The 13,590-nt window shown below is 38.9% G+C and overlaps 1 protein-coding gene across 1 annotated transcript; it reads right to left on the reverse strand.

The window, feature by feature from the left end:
- Positions 1–10,569: 10,569 nt before the first annotated feature.
- Positions 10,570–12,985, reverse strand: AMIGO2 (adhesion molecule with Ig like domain 2). Its single transcript, XM_049783816.1, has 2 exons — positions 12,684–12,985; positions 10,570–12,294 (listed from the first exon to the last, which is right to left on the reverse strand). Exon 2 carries the CDS (start codon positions 12,229–12,231, stop codon positions 10,675–10,677), a length of 1,557 nt encoding a protein of 518 aa, XP_049639773.1. The 5' UTR covers positions 12,232–12,294; positions 12,684–12,985; the 3' UTR covers positions 10,570–10,674.
- Between the last annotated feature and the right edge of the window lie 605 nt (positions 12,986–13,590).

The following is a 13,590-nucleotide window of genomic DNA, read 5'->3' on the forward strand; positions in this document are numbered from 1 at the left end:
AAATGAGCTTAATTCCTCGACTATTCCATATTTTAGGGTAAACCACAATTTTCCTAAGTCCTTGTCCTTCCACCTGCAAAATTAATATAAAAATAATAATTTTATCAGAGGGATAAGATAAATATTTAAATATTTAACATGAAACATACCTATAGCAAATGTTATCTTAGTGTTAGGACAGATTTAGAATTATATTATATTATATTATATATGGATTATATATTATACATATGGATATTATATATGGATTATAATGGAAAGAGGGCTGGGAATATGTGTCTAGATGGAAGATTCTATCTATGGGAAATTTCCAGGCTGCTTTGTATTACAGTTTTGATTACATGTCTACATATATATTGCATATTCTATGCGTTATGTGTACTGTTAATAGAATTCCCGACATTTATTTTTCAAAGCACTATACCAACTCTTACAATATTGGTTTTCTGAAGCTAACGATCTTAGCTAGCTAGCATAGCATTCAGGGCATCTGTTGGGATATTTTCTTGTTAGTTTATTGGAGGGGGCTCATGCTAGGGATGACATCCAGAAACTCTCATTATAAAGGCAAATGCTCTACCACTGAGCTACACTGCTGCCCCCCAAGGGTATTTATTGGAAGGCTATGCAGTTTTAAACTTTGTACCCCATTAGCCCAGTTGGTTAGCAAGTTGTCAACTATTTCCTTTTTCTTATTTCCTATTTGCAATTATAGTCACCAGTAGATAAATTAACTCTTGATTTTTTACATTATTTTAGATTTACTTGTTTCATCTCTTAGTTATGCTATAATCCCTTTTAAGGGGAAAGCCATATCTTTCATGTATGACCTTCACAAGTATCTCACAACTCTTAACAATCTTTTTTTAGTCAACTGGTTGTTAATCACCAATAACTTAATCTAATCTTATGATACTTAACTTGATGACAGAGGTCTATTAGAAATCGTGTTAAAAGTATTTGTTATTCTGCTGAAATGTTACCTGATAAACTTAGTGAGGCTACCTTGAAAAACAATTGTATTTTTAGATATATTTCTAATTTAATGAGAAAAATATCTGTGGGGTCTAAATTGTCTGAGCTTTTTTATTTTTTTTTTTTTCTTTTGGTCTTTGGACTACACCTAGTCATTCTCAGAGGCTACTTTTAGTTCAGTGCTCAGTTAGGAGCCATTCGTGGAGATGCACAAGACACCATAGGCAATGCTAGGCATAAAACTTAGTCCTACCGCATTCAAATTACATGCTCAGGGGTCTCAAATTCAATTTACCTGCGGGCCGCAGGAGGCAAAGTCGGGGTGATCCTTGAGTGCAAAGTCAGTAGTAAGCCTTGAACATTGGGGGGTGTGACCCAAACAACTAAACCAAAACAAAACAAAAAAAGATTCCTCTAGGGCAGGGCCACAAAATGTTGTACCGAGGTCCACAAACGGCCCGCAGGCCTCGAGTTTGAGACCCCTGCTAGTCCATTTAGTCATTTCTTCAGCCCCACTTTTCTAAAATTTTAACAAAATCTCTGAAATTTCCTCCAAGAGGAAATATTCAACCTGTAAATATGTCATTCTTAGCTAAAAATAATTTACTTGCTTATTCACCTAAATTTCTTAAGAATTTTATTTATGGGGGCCGGCGTGGTGGCACTAGAGGTAAGCGCTAGCCTAGGACGGACTGCCATTCAATCCCGGGGCGTCCCATATGGTCCCCCAAGCCAGGAGCGACTTCTGAGCGCATAGCCAGAGTAACCCCTGAGCATCACCGGGTATGGCCCCCCCAGAAAAAAAGAATTTTATTGATGATAAAACAGATTCTTGAGACCGTAGCGGTGGCGCAAAGCGGTAAGACATCAGTCTTGCATGCACAAGCCTAGGACGGACTGCAGTTGGATCCCCCCGCGTCCCATATGGTCCCCCAAGACAGGAGTGATTTCTTTGCACATAGCCAGAGTAACCCCTGAGCATCACTGGGTGTGGTCCAAAACCAAACAAACAAAAAAGATAAAACAGATTATACAAATTCGAATGTGATAAACAGCCAGGCTTAAAGAGCCAGCAAATTTGAGGAGGCCTTTTTTTTTTTTATTATTAAAACATGTGCCTTCCTAAATAGATTTCCAATTTGGTACTTAAACTTTTGCTTTACAAAAGAGAAAAGAATTTCTGCCTTGATTATGCTTGAATAACTATGGTTCAATGACCTTCTATTCCTCTTCTCCCAGACTTGCTATCTTTCATCATGCACAGTCTTACATTATAGAAATTTACTTAAAAATTCCTATGCTTTAAAAGTCATTCCACTGACAGAACCTTTATAAGTATAATATGCAGAGATTGTCTTTTCTTCAGTGAATCTCACAGTAAAAACTTCTTACTCGGCCAAAGAAATGGGAATACCAAATTTAGCAGGAGCAGAAATTTGTAAACAAGAGCCCTTAGTTCAATCCCAAGTAAGGAAAATGGTTCACCAAAAAGCTCTAGAAATAACCCCTGAACACCAAGCTAGGTGCAGCCTTTGAGTCCCAAGATAGGTGTGCAGTGTCTGCGTACATATGATATGAGCCCAAACCAAAGAACTTCATATTATCTGATCTATCTGGGATATTTGTCTTTGAACCTCTTTTCCTGTCTGTGACAAAAAATAATTTTCATTTTTCAGGTCAATTATGATAAATATGTATTTATAATATTAAAAGCACCATGTATCATGATATGCTTAATACTTAACAAGAACTAAAAGAGAGGAAAATACTATATATATCATATTTCAGTTTATGTGTGATCTGCTTCCATATTCTGAAAGAAGTCACCTAACTGGAATCTCTCCACCGTAACCATGGTACTGTGCAAAGTCCTCTAAATTATTTAAGTGATTACTATAAAAGTTCTTATATATTTTTATATAAAGCTGGTCCTTGAATAATGTCCATTGAATTTTAGCCTCAATATAATGTGAGAAAACAATGGCTTTCAGCCAGTCCACTGTCTGTATGTTCATCCCATGTGTCATGGCTTTCTGTGCTAATTCTGGTTTCCTCCCATCAAAGAAGTGCACTCACTCAGTTCATTGCATGTCTACACTGTCCCAGTTCACAGGAGGTTTTCTCCAGTTGCAACCCTGAGAGGAAATAAATAGATTGGAAAGCGAATAATTATAGAAGATTTTTTTAATATTAGAAGTGATTGTTGTCTTTATTGAGAATTTAGATGACCAAAATAAAACATGATGTAGGGATTTAACTTCTAATTGCATCAATCAGCCTGTGGTAAAAGTGATCTTCTTATTCATTTTAATGTCACAGTTCCCAATAATCTATCAATGACATAACTTTATGTATGTCTGTATTGCCATATTTGCAAGGGGATAGAACATATTTATCATCTTTCTGCATTCTATGATAATTTTTAAAATGTTTTTAGTGACTGGATCTTGAACAAAAGAAGAAAACCATGGAAAAATTCTCAGCACTCTCTTAAATACATATTATTCTAGGGACTAAGGAGGTAGATCAAATGGTTAGCATGCTTGTTTTACATGAAAGAGATCCAGCTTAATCTTTGGCCTCATATAGTCCACCATGCACCTCACCAGGAACAGCTTCTGAGCACTGAAAAAATTTAAGTATGGAGACTTTCCCTTAAAATTAAGAAAGTTATCCATAAATATGCTAGATTTGACACATACTCTAAGAACACCACATAGGATTTCAAAAAATACATTTGAAAACTTAGGCTCATTATAGCATATTCACAAGAACACATATCTGGAAACAATACAAATGCCCAAGAATAGATGAATAGATCAATAAATTATGTCATAGGGGCCAAGAGATAGTACATGTGCATGTGCCCAACCCAGGTTTAATTCCTGGTACCACATGACCTCCTAGTGCCACTTGGTGCAGCACTGGAGGACCCCAACATTGCCCAGGTGGTCTGGTAATTCAGTGTCAGAGCAGTAATATATCTGCAGGCTCTTGCATTGAGCTACCAATAAGAAACAAAATGAAATCACATAATTCATCAGTATGTGAACAGATCTAGAGAGTATGATGGTTAGCGAAATCAGTCAGAAGATACAGATAATGATCTATATTAATCATGTGTGATAAAGACACAGAGTAAAGTTTTAACAATTGGCCAAAAGCAAAACATTGAAAGTCAGCCTATTAAACTGAGTTTACCAAGAGGGTAGGGTGGAGTGTGGGTGGATCCTAACTGTGAAACATTAGATGAAGAATCCATACATTCGTGTTGGGTGTAGAGTTAGAACACTATATGTTTGAAACTCTATTAAAGAATTTTGAACCATGGTGCCCCAATTAAAAAAATCATAGGAACCTAACAGGGGCTGAGGCGTGTCCCCTGGAATAAGAGTGGAAGGAAGGGGGCACTCTAGTGATGGGTGTGGCGTTGAAATAATGTATGACTCAAATCATCGTTAACAGTATTGTAAATCACAGTAAATAAAATAGAAAATTGTTTTGTTTTGTTCCATTTTGGGGCCACATGTGCCAGTACTCAGGTATTACTTGTGATTCTGTGTTCATGTATCATTCATGGCGTTGCACAGAGACCATAAGATGCCAAAGATCAAACCAGGGTCAGCTGTGTAGAAAGCAAGAACCTTAACCTGCTGTCTCTCTAATGGCCCTTATATTTTTAATGAAAGAAAACAAGAACAAAAAAGAATTTGGTTCTACATTGATTAATCATCCAAATTTCTTGAAATATGCCTTCATATTTACTACAATCTATTCAAATGTAGCAACTCCTAAACTCAATGTTCTGAACCAGATATGTTTTACTATTGTAAAATTAAATATGGTTTATAAAATGACAGAATCAGCTGGCTGAATAGATAGAAAAGAGGATACAGCATTTGCAAAGCACAGTGGATCAACCCAGTTTCAATCCATTGCATCCCATATGATATCTCAAACACTGCCATAAGTTATTCAGAAGTGCAGAGCTAGGAGTATCTGCTAAAAACAGTTGAGTGTGGTCAAAAACCAAATAAAATAAAATGAAATAAAGAAATCAGAGATTAAGTTATTTCAAACAAATTATTTGACAATTCACAACTTAGAAAAATGAAATAATACATTTTAATCAACAATTTATTATAGTGTTCATTTAATATCCAGGAATCAAACCCTTGATTTTCTAACCTATAAGATATTTCTGTAAATTATTTGTATTCCTAAATTTAATAGCAAATAACAATAGTGCACATTTTTCATGGCCCCACATTCACATTTTACTATGGTCCTGTTTCACTTTGTTTTGTTTTGTTTTGTTTTGTTTTGTTTAGTCAGAATTACATGGTATTTTTTTTTTAAAAAATGATGGTTGTCTTGTGAATAAAGTAATATTGTATGCCTAAAACATTAATACTATTGTAAATCCTGATACCACAATTTCATTTACTTTGGTTTGTAGGACTAGCAGTGTTCATGCTCATGGCTTAGTCCTACCTCTGTGCTCTGGGTTATTCCTGGTAGTGCTCTGAGAACCATATGTAGAGTCAAGGGTCGTCCCTGGTTGGAACCATAAAAGACAAACACGTTATCCTTGTAATATTTCTCTGGCTCCATTCTTCAATTTAAAACAACAAGAACAATCAGTGCTGGCAGGATATGGGGAGAAAGAAACTTTCATTCACTTCTGGTGGGAAAGCCATCTAGTCCAGCCTTTCTGGAAAAAATACATGGAGATTCCTCAAAAAATTGGAAATTGAGCTCCATATGATCCAGCAATACCACTCCCAGGAATATACTCTAGAAACACAAAAACACAATACAAAAATGCCCTCTGCACACCTATGTTCATTAAAGTTCTATTTATAATAGCCAGAATCTGGAAACAACCCCGATGCCAAACAACAGATTAGTGGCTAAAGAAACTGTGGTACATATACACAATGAAACATTATGCAGCTGTCCTGAAAAATGAAGTTATGAAATTTTCCCATACATGGATGAACATGGAAACTATTATGCTGAGCAAAATGAATCAGAGGGAGAGAGAGATAGACCCAGAATAGTCTCACTTATCTGTGGGATTAAAGAAAAATAAAAGACAGTATGGTAATATTACCCAGAGACAATAGAGATGAGGGCTAGAAGGACCGGCCCACACTATATGAAGCTTAACACAAAGGTTGGTGAGTTAGCAGTTAGAAAAATAACGACACCAACAACTATCATGACAATATTAGTGAGTGAGAGAAATAGAATCCATGTCTTGAAGATAGGCAGGGGGTGAGAAAAGAGGGAGATTTGCATTTGTGGGAGGAAAGTTGCACTGGTGAAGGGGTATGTACTTTTTATGACTGAAACCCAACCACAAACATGTTTGTAATGATGGTACTTAAATAAAGATATTAAAAATAGATAAAATTAAATAAAACAACAGAAATATGCTTTTACATGACCATGAAGAAAAAAATGAAATAAAGTAAAAAAAAAAAATGATGGTCATCAAATTAGATTCCCAAATCCAATTATCTGGATGGGGGGTAAATAGAAGGTAACTGGTAGGAACCCTTCTGGTTATGTAACTTTCTCCTGTGATACCCTCAGTATGTTTGGTTCTGGGTTTCCTGCTATCTCACTTGGTTAACCAGATGGCAACATAAAGTGGTAATAACCAAGTAGCAATTATGGCAAAAAAAAAAAAAGCCAACAATGTCTGAGATGGAGGTTTAGATGGTATCTTGTTTTAACAGCTCTAAATGTAATTGTCCAAATCAGATGTCTTTTTAGAATTTAGATTGACTGCCTGTATTCTTGTTCCTCTTCTCTTCTACTTCCAAAAGTTTCACCTATGTCCCTATTCCGCTTGATTAATCTTTAAGAAAAATGTTTAGTTTGAAAAATAAAGACCATATTTCTTAGGCAAGTTATTTAAGCAATTAAATCTAAAAGTAAGTCTATCTAACTCTCGTTAGATCAAATAGTGTAGAAGTTGATTATATATATATATATATATATATATAAAACATTTTGAAATATCTTTCAGATTGTAAATCTTAAATTTACTTAAGAAATTTAATCCACTTTTAACTGCATATTACAAACCTAATATCTTTAATTATAGTAAAAAACTCTAAAACTAAAATAATGTAACCAAAAATATAGTGAAACTATAGTGAAACAAAAAATACAGTGAAAAAATGTAAGCCAGAAAAGTTTCTATGATTTTTGCTTGATTTCTCCAATAAGCATCCACCTCGGTAATAAATATTGCTTAAGCAAATAACCATTTACATAAGTCCAGATTGCCATTTAGAAGAAAAGCTGCACTAAAGTTTTGAGTGGCACAAATTTTTAAAGTACAAATTACTTACTTCAAAATGAATTATCAAGTTCCTATTAAAAGAAAATATACCTATAACTTAAAATTCCACATCATAATATTCATTTTCTGTTTTTTAATTGCCATGCCTTCCTACTTATGTTCAAAAGCTTTGCTTTTCAATATTCAGGATTTTACTTGCTTCTATGTATAGTAGTTTTGATCGCAGCTTAGCTATCCTTGATCCAAAGCCATGATCAGTCTGCATAAACTCCCTACTCCGAAACCTGTGCAGAACAAAACTCTGCCAAGTGAAACCTATTTCCTGGGGAAAAGGTCTGAGGGTCCAGAAAATTTAGTAATCTCACTCTGAACTGGTCTAATCTGAAGATTTTCCCTGTACTTTCTGATGGCCTATGCTTCAGGCTCTTAAACACTTCGGAGTCGGGTGATTGTGGCCCTTGAAGGTAACCCCTCTCTTGATTTTCAGTTTTCAATTTCAGATAGTCCGGTGTTCAGACTATCTCGTGTGACCTGAACAAATCACAAGATATCTGAGCCTGAGTTTCTCCAAATATAAAATAACAGTGATGATTTCCAAAGTCATACAAAAGAAATTCTTGCTAGTTACGTTAATGACCAAAACTGAAATGTTTTTTGGATTTGAAGGATCTCACCAAAGGGGTGAGATCTTTTTAAAAGGTAGAAGCTGTCCATTTTTAACATTTGCACAGCAAGGCATTTTCAGCACTACTGAGCAGTGGCTCTGCCTCCCATTCCCTGAGGCACTCTCATTTCTTTGCCAGCTGCTGACCAATGTCTGCCTGTAGAGCCTGGTTGACACTTCTTAGCTCTCAGCAGAAGTCCAGGATTCCCCAAAAACTGATTGCCGAAGTCAGTTCTCAATCATCTGTGCTCATCTGTTTCTCTAAATGTTTGTCCCCTTTATGCATGCCCATCTTTTAAAACTGTTCTATCTTTAGTCCCAGTGACACTACACTACTTTACCATTTTCTGACCATTCTACTGTCTTGTTCTTTGATTAGTTTTTGTTAAGGACTGTGAGCCATATCTAGCAATGCTCACAGATTACTTCTTTATTCCTGGTTCTGCACTCAAGAATTATGACTTAATATCAACTATAAACAAATTATTGAATTCTGTATCACACTCATGATGATTGAATAAAAAATTTAAAAAATAAACAGAATTACTCCTGGCATATGGCAGAGGACCATACGAGATGCTGGGGGTTGAACCTGGTTATTTGTGTGCAAAGCAAGCTCACACTACTCATTGTTTCAGCCCCATCATTATTTGACTTTTTTTTTCATGTTCACCCTGTTAAAAATAGACAGACTGGGCCCGGAGAGATAGCACAGCGGCGTTTGCCTTGCAAGCAGCAGATCCAGGACCAAAGGTGGTTGGTTCGAATCCCGGTGTCCCATATGGTCCCCCCGTGCCTGCCAGGAGCTATTTCTGAGCAGACAGCCAGGAGTGACCCCTGAGCACCGCCGGGTGTGACCCAAAAAAAAACTTAGACAGACTTTGGAATCTAGGAGATAGTTCAGATGTAGAGCACAGTACCTTATTGCCCCCTAAGCAAAGAAGGAACTGAAGCCCACACTGCCAGGGATATGGTCTGGCCTTGTTCCCATAAATATTGAAGTAACTGTGTGTGTGTGTGTGTGTGTGTGTGTGTGTGTGTGTGTGTGTGTGTCAGCAGCAGAGCACATATCTTCCACTGTGAAGACAGATTGACATTTTTTACTTCACTGGGAAAATTCTAAACCTCAATGCTCCTTTTACCCATCACTACTAACTTAGGTAGCCTTAAACTGAGATCTTGGTTTCATTTCTCCCTGAGAAAGGGAAGAGCCTACTGAGGTACATAGTGCCATAATAGTAGAACCAAACCTTATTATCTTCCATTAGTAGGGGGAGCAGTGTCAGGAGGCCATTGAAAATTTGTGAACTTTCATCGTGGGAAGAAGCCTTAAACATCTATCTGAGAACATTCTACAGCTGAGAAAATCTACCTTCTGGTGAGATACTGGGTTACCTCACAGAAGGATATGGGAGTAAGAGGGTGAGCTGAATATTCAAATATTGCAAAACTGAACATAATGTCTCTTAAACACAGTTAAAATATATACTCTCGGGGCCGGAGAGGTGGCGCTAGAGGTAAGGTGTCTGCCTTGAAAGCGCTAGCGTAGGACGGACAGCGGTTCGATCCCCTGGCGTCCCATACGGTCCCCCCAAGCCAGGAGCGATTTCTGAGCTCATAGCCAGGAGTAACCCCTGAGTGTCAAACAGGTGTGGCCCAAAAACCAAATATATATACTCTCAGAGTAAAATGTAAGACAGAAGGAATAAACTGGTATAGCTTTTTTCTATTTATAAATAAATTAAATGCGATTGCAACTCTAAGAACTTTGCTGATAGAGGGTGCTTTATATAAAATAAAACAATCTGATCACATAAAACATTGGATTTATGTTTTAAATAGAACATAACATTAATTTACACAATACATATATTTACATTAGTTCAAGTGTCAGAGCACAAAATGGCAGGATCCATTAAATAGTTCATATAACTTAAGATTTACATACACACAAGCATATGAACAAATACGAGTCTGCTAGAATAAAGATTTAAGAGTCAATCTGATACTACATATGTATGGCAACAAAAAATGAGTTTACATTTTCAGTAAGATCTTTGTACAAGGATATGAAATGCACAGAATGAAAAGTAAACAGTCAAATATAACTTTAATTGCACTGTTTGTCTAACAACAGATGGTATATGACATTATCTAGGAAAAAATTGTCAGTGCTGTGTTAATACTGGATCAAATTGATAAAATTAACTGAATAATTCTGAAATCTAACTTTACTTTGGGCTTCATAAATAATTGATTATTTAATCCTTCCTTTTATATCCTTTAGAAATAAAACTAGGTCACTAAATACTTTTCTTTAAAGTAATACAACTAGAGTCCGAATATATTTTATAGTAAAGTCTTTTTTTTTAAAGAACATCCTCACTGAAATATTTTTTTTTCTTTCAAGAACCTTTAATGATAAACAGAGTCAATCAACAATCACCTCCAGATTCGTTTCAAAATAATCAGGGGTACTAAAGACTAAGACACAATTTTCTAGAATTTCAACTTTGGAAGAAAAGGAAGTCTTCCTCTGGCACACTGAAGAACCAACGTGGTTTGCCGCATTCCCTATCAAACACTTAAAATGGCCATTTGATTATATTTCAAAAAACAAAACAATTTCTCTCCTGGTGTTTATAGTTCGTAGACCACACACAAAGTTAAATATGGAAAGATTAAGTGACTCTATCATACAAATACAGGCACAGAATTAGGCCGATGCCACAAAGGGTGTGTCTGAAAACATTGAATTGACTGAGTCTGACTCAGATTTCACTCTAGTGGACTTTAAGATGCCTTCAGCTATCACCGTTTCACTGGGAAAGAGCTTGACTTTCCCATTCTGCCCTGCTGTAGTATCCTTCAGGGGCTCCAAAAACACCACCCTTTTACCAGCACCTGCCTTGCGTTCATCAGTGGGTGCATCATCAGTGGGGCCAGGGCTGAGAGCAGAGGAAGGAGCACTGCTTTGGCTTAGCATGTTTTTTTGTCTTTTGGTTTTACACTTGCAAGGACACGGTGTCAGATAGAGGTACAAAAGCACTAAAATGATGCTGGCAACGCAAGCAGCAAGAGTAGTGAAAGCTGTGTTGAATGCTTCATGGGCATGAGATCTGTTTGTGGTGAAATTGCTCACATTTATAGTGACATCCACAGTTTCATTTAACAAGCGATGTCTATTTATTGCAATACAGGAATACACTCCAGCATCCTCAAAACGAGGACTTTTTATAACAAGGCTTCCATTGTGAAACACATGAAAGTTTTCCATCTCTTTCTCTGGCTCCAGCAGTTTGTTATGCGGACTCACCCATCGGAAATCAGTATTTGCGTTACTGGTCTTGCTGTCACAATGAACGACTAGCCTGACTCCCACTTGAGCCTCATGAATAAAGCCGAGTGCATGGAAGGAACCATTGATGATACTGTCAGAGCAATTCATAAATCTATCCTGGAGCAGAGGTATGGGATGGGAATGCTTGGAGTCAGACCACAAGTAACAGGTATAATCACTCTTAAAATCCATCATTGGGCTAAAATGCCTATGGTACCAAAAGATGAGCAACGAATAAACTGAACAGTCACAAACAAATGGGTTTCCATGAAGGTAGATGCCTCTCAGCTGTTTTCCTGACACTAAATTTATATGATGCATTGGCAGGGAAGAGATCCGGTTATAGGAAACATCTAGAAACATTAATTCTGTCAGCTTGAATCTTCCAACATACAAATCCATCGGAAACTGCGTTAGAGAGTTTCCACTTAGGTAGAGTTTTTGCAGTTGGGAAAGCCCCCCAAACGCAGAAGGATCGAGATAGGAGATGTGATTGTTGTATAGGAGGAGCACTTCCAGAACCTTCAGCTCTTGGAACACAGCACTTTTGACAGATTTCAGCTTATTAGAGGATAAATCAAGACACTTCAAATTGGGAGTGATGGAAAAAGTGCCCGTGGAAATGCTGGTGATGTTGTTATGCCGGATAATCAGGGTATTGAGCTTTACAAAAGAGACTGGACTCCACTCAGAATCCAGAAGCCCAATTCTGTTATAGCTCAGATCCAGTCTCTTAATCAGTCTGAACAGGTTTCCAGGCACCTTGGACAGGTTTTTGTTGGTGCAGCTCACGATATCCGTGGCACAGATGCAAGTGGTGGGGCATACCCCCGAGGCTCCACGACTCACAGTCACGGTGATGACCAACAAGCACAGCAGTTTCCTGCAGCCAGGTCTGACAACTCCAGGCAGAGGGTGAGAATGCAAAGACATTATGGGCGCCTCCAGTCACTTCCTGATGCCTTTTTCCACCAGCTCAGCCTCCCACCAGTGAACCTGGTAAAGGATTAATATGTAAGAGGGAGAGGGGGGAAAAAAGCAAAGTTAACTTCGGCGAGTTAACCATTAAGAACCACATCTTTTTCTTTCCCATCCTTTGAAATCACCTGCTGGAATCCACATGGGGAGGCTAGGATAGGTAGGGGGAGGCTATTATGTCTTTTTATTCAATACACTTTCTTCAGGGGACTCCTGCTTACAACTATTAACAGTCACAATCTCAACAGTCAATAAAACCATCGCAGCATCTAAACATTATGTATGCATACCCCATATAGAGGGTGCGTTTGCATGGACATTTTAATAGCTAAAAAAAATCCACAAATGCATCCTATAAACAATACACAGAAATACTTAGCAAGCTTCCCAGGTCGTAGGTAACTTACAGATCTAGGATGTCTCCGGGGCACAGGAGATGGGCCGCCGAGGGTGGTGTCTTCCGCAGGTCTGGGAGTCTGCGAGCGGCTGTCTGTCTGTCTGTCTGTCTGTCTGTCTGTCTGTCTGTCACTCCAGCATCTTCCGAGTTCTTTCCCCTGAGTTCCCGGCGGGCGGCAGCCTCTCGCTGGCTCTCTAACTTTGAGCAGTTTCAAGCAACAGCGCGGCAGCAGCAGCAGCAGCAAACCCAGACATTGCAATAGTCTCCCGTAGGTTCTCTGATTTTCTTCTCCACATTGCTCGGGGATGGGAGGGAAAAGTCCCACCCAAGCCCTGCAACCGATGGTGAGCTGAGAGCCCGGGCAAGGAACAGAGGGGTATTGGCCCCCGGCTGAACCCTGTTGCAGGACCTAGATTCCCTCGAGGGCTCCCAGGTTTTATTCCCGAGCTCCGGGGTCTGCAGCGGGGCGGAGAGCCGGTCCCGCCCGGGTGCTTCTCCTCCCCTCCAGGCGGGAACCCGCTGCACTAAAGGCGGCGGGCGGGAAGGGATGGATGGAAGGATGCTGTGGTCCAGCTCGAGGCGCGCGCGGCGCGGGAGGGGGCGGAGGCCCAGCCAATCAGAGCAGCGGCCGGCGGCCCTTTCACCCTGGCCACGCCCCCATCGACCCGAGGCCACGCCCCCTTCTCCTCCCGGGACCTGATTGTGTCCATTTGTCCAGGCACGGATCCAGAACACAGGGTTTTCAGAAAAGAGAAGGGTAGAGGTTTTAAGGGGACCCGCCCTCGTCCCCTTTGAATTCAATCTGCTGGTGGCGACATTGCAAAAGGGTTTCCCTCCGGAGCATCCCAATGATGCTGTCTTTGATGACATGTCTTTGAGAGTGAGCCCAGGGCTGTCTCTGGCCATAAACTGAGCGA

This window comes from Suncus etruscus, chromosome 11, assembly GCF_024139225.1.
Source record: "Suncus etruscus isolate mSunEtr1 chromosome 11, mSunEtr1.pri.cur, whole genome shotgun sequence".
Lineage (NCBI taxonomy): Eukaryota > Metazoa > Chordata > Mammalia > Eulipotyphla > Soricidae > Suncus > Suncus etruscus.

Coding starts and splice junctions, on each gene's coding strand:
- AMIGO2 (XM_049783816.1), bottom strand. CDS start 12,231: ATGTCTTTGCATTCTCACCCTCTGCCTGGAGTTGTCAGACCTGGCTGC.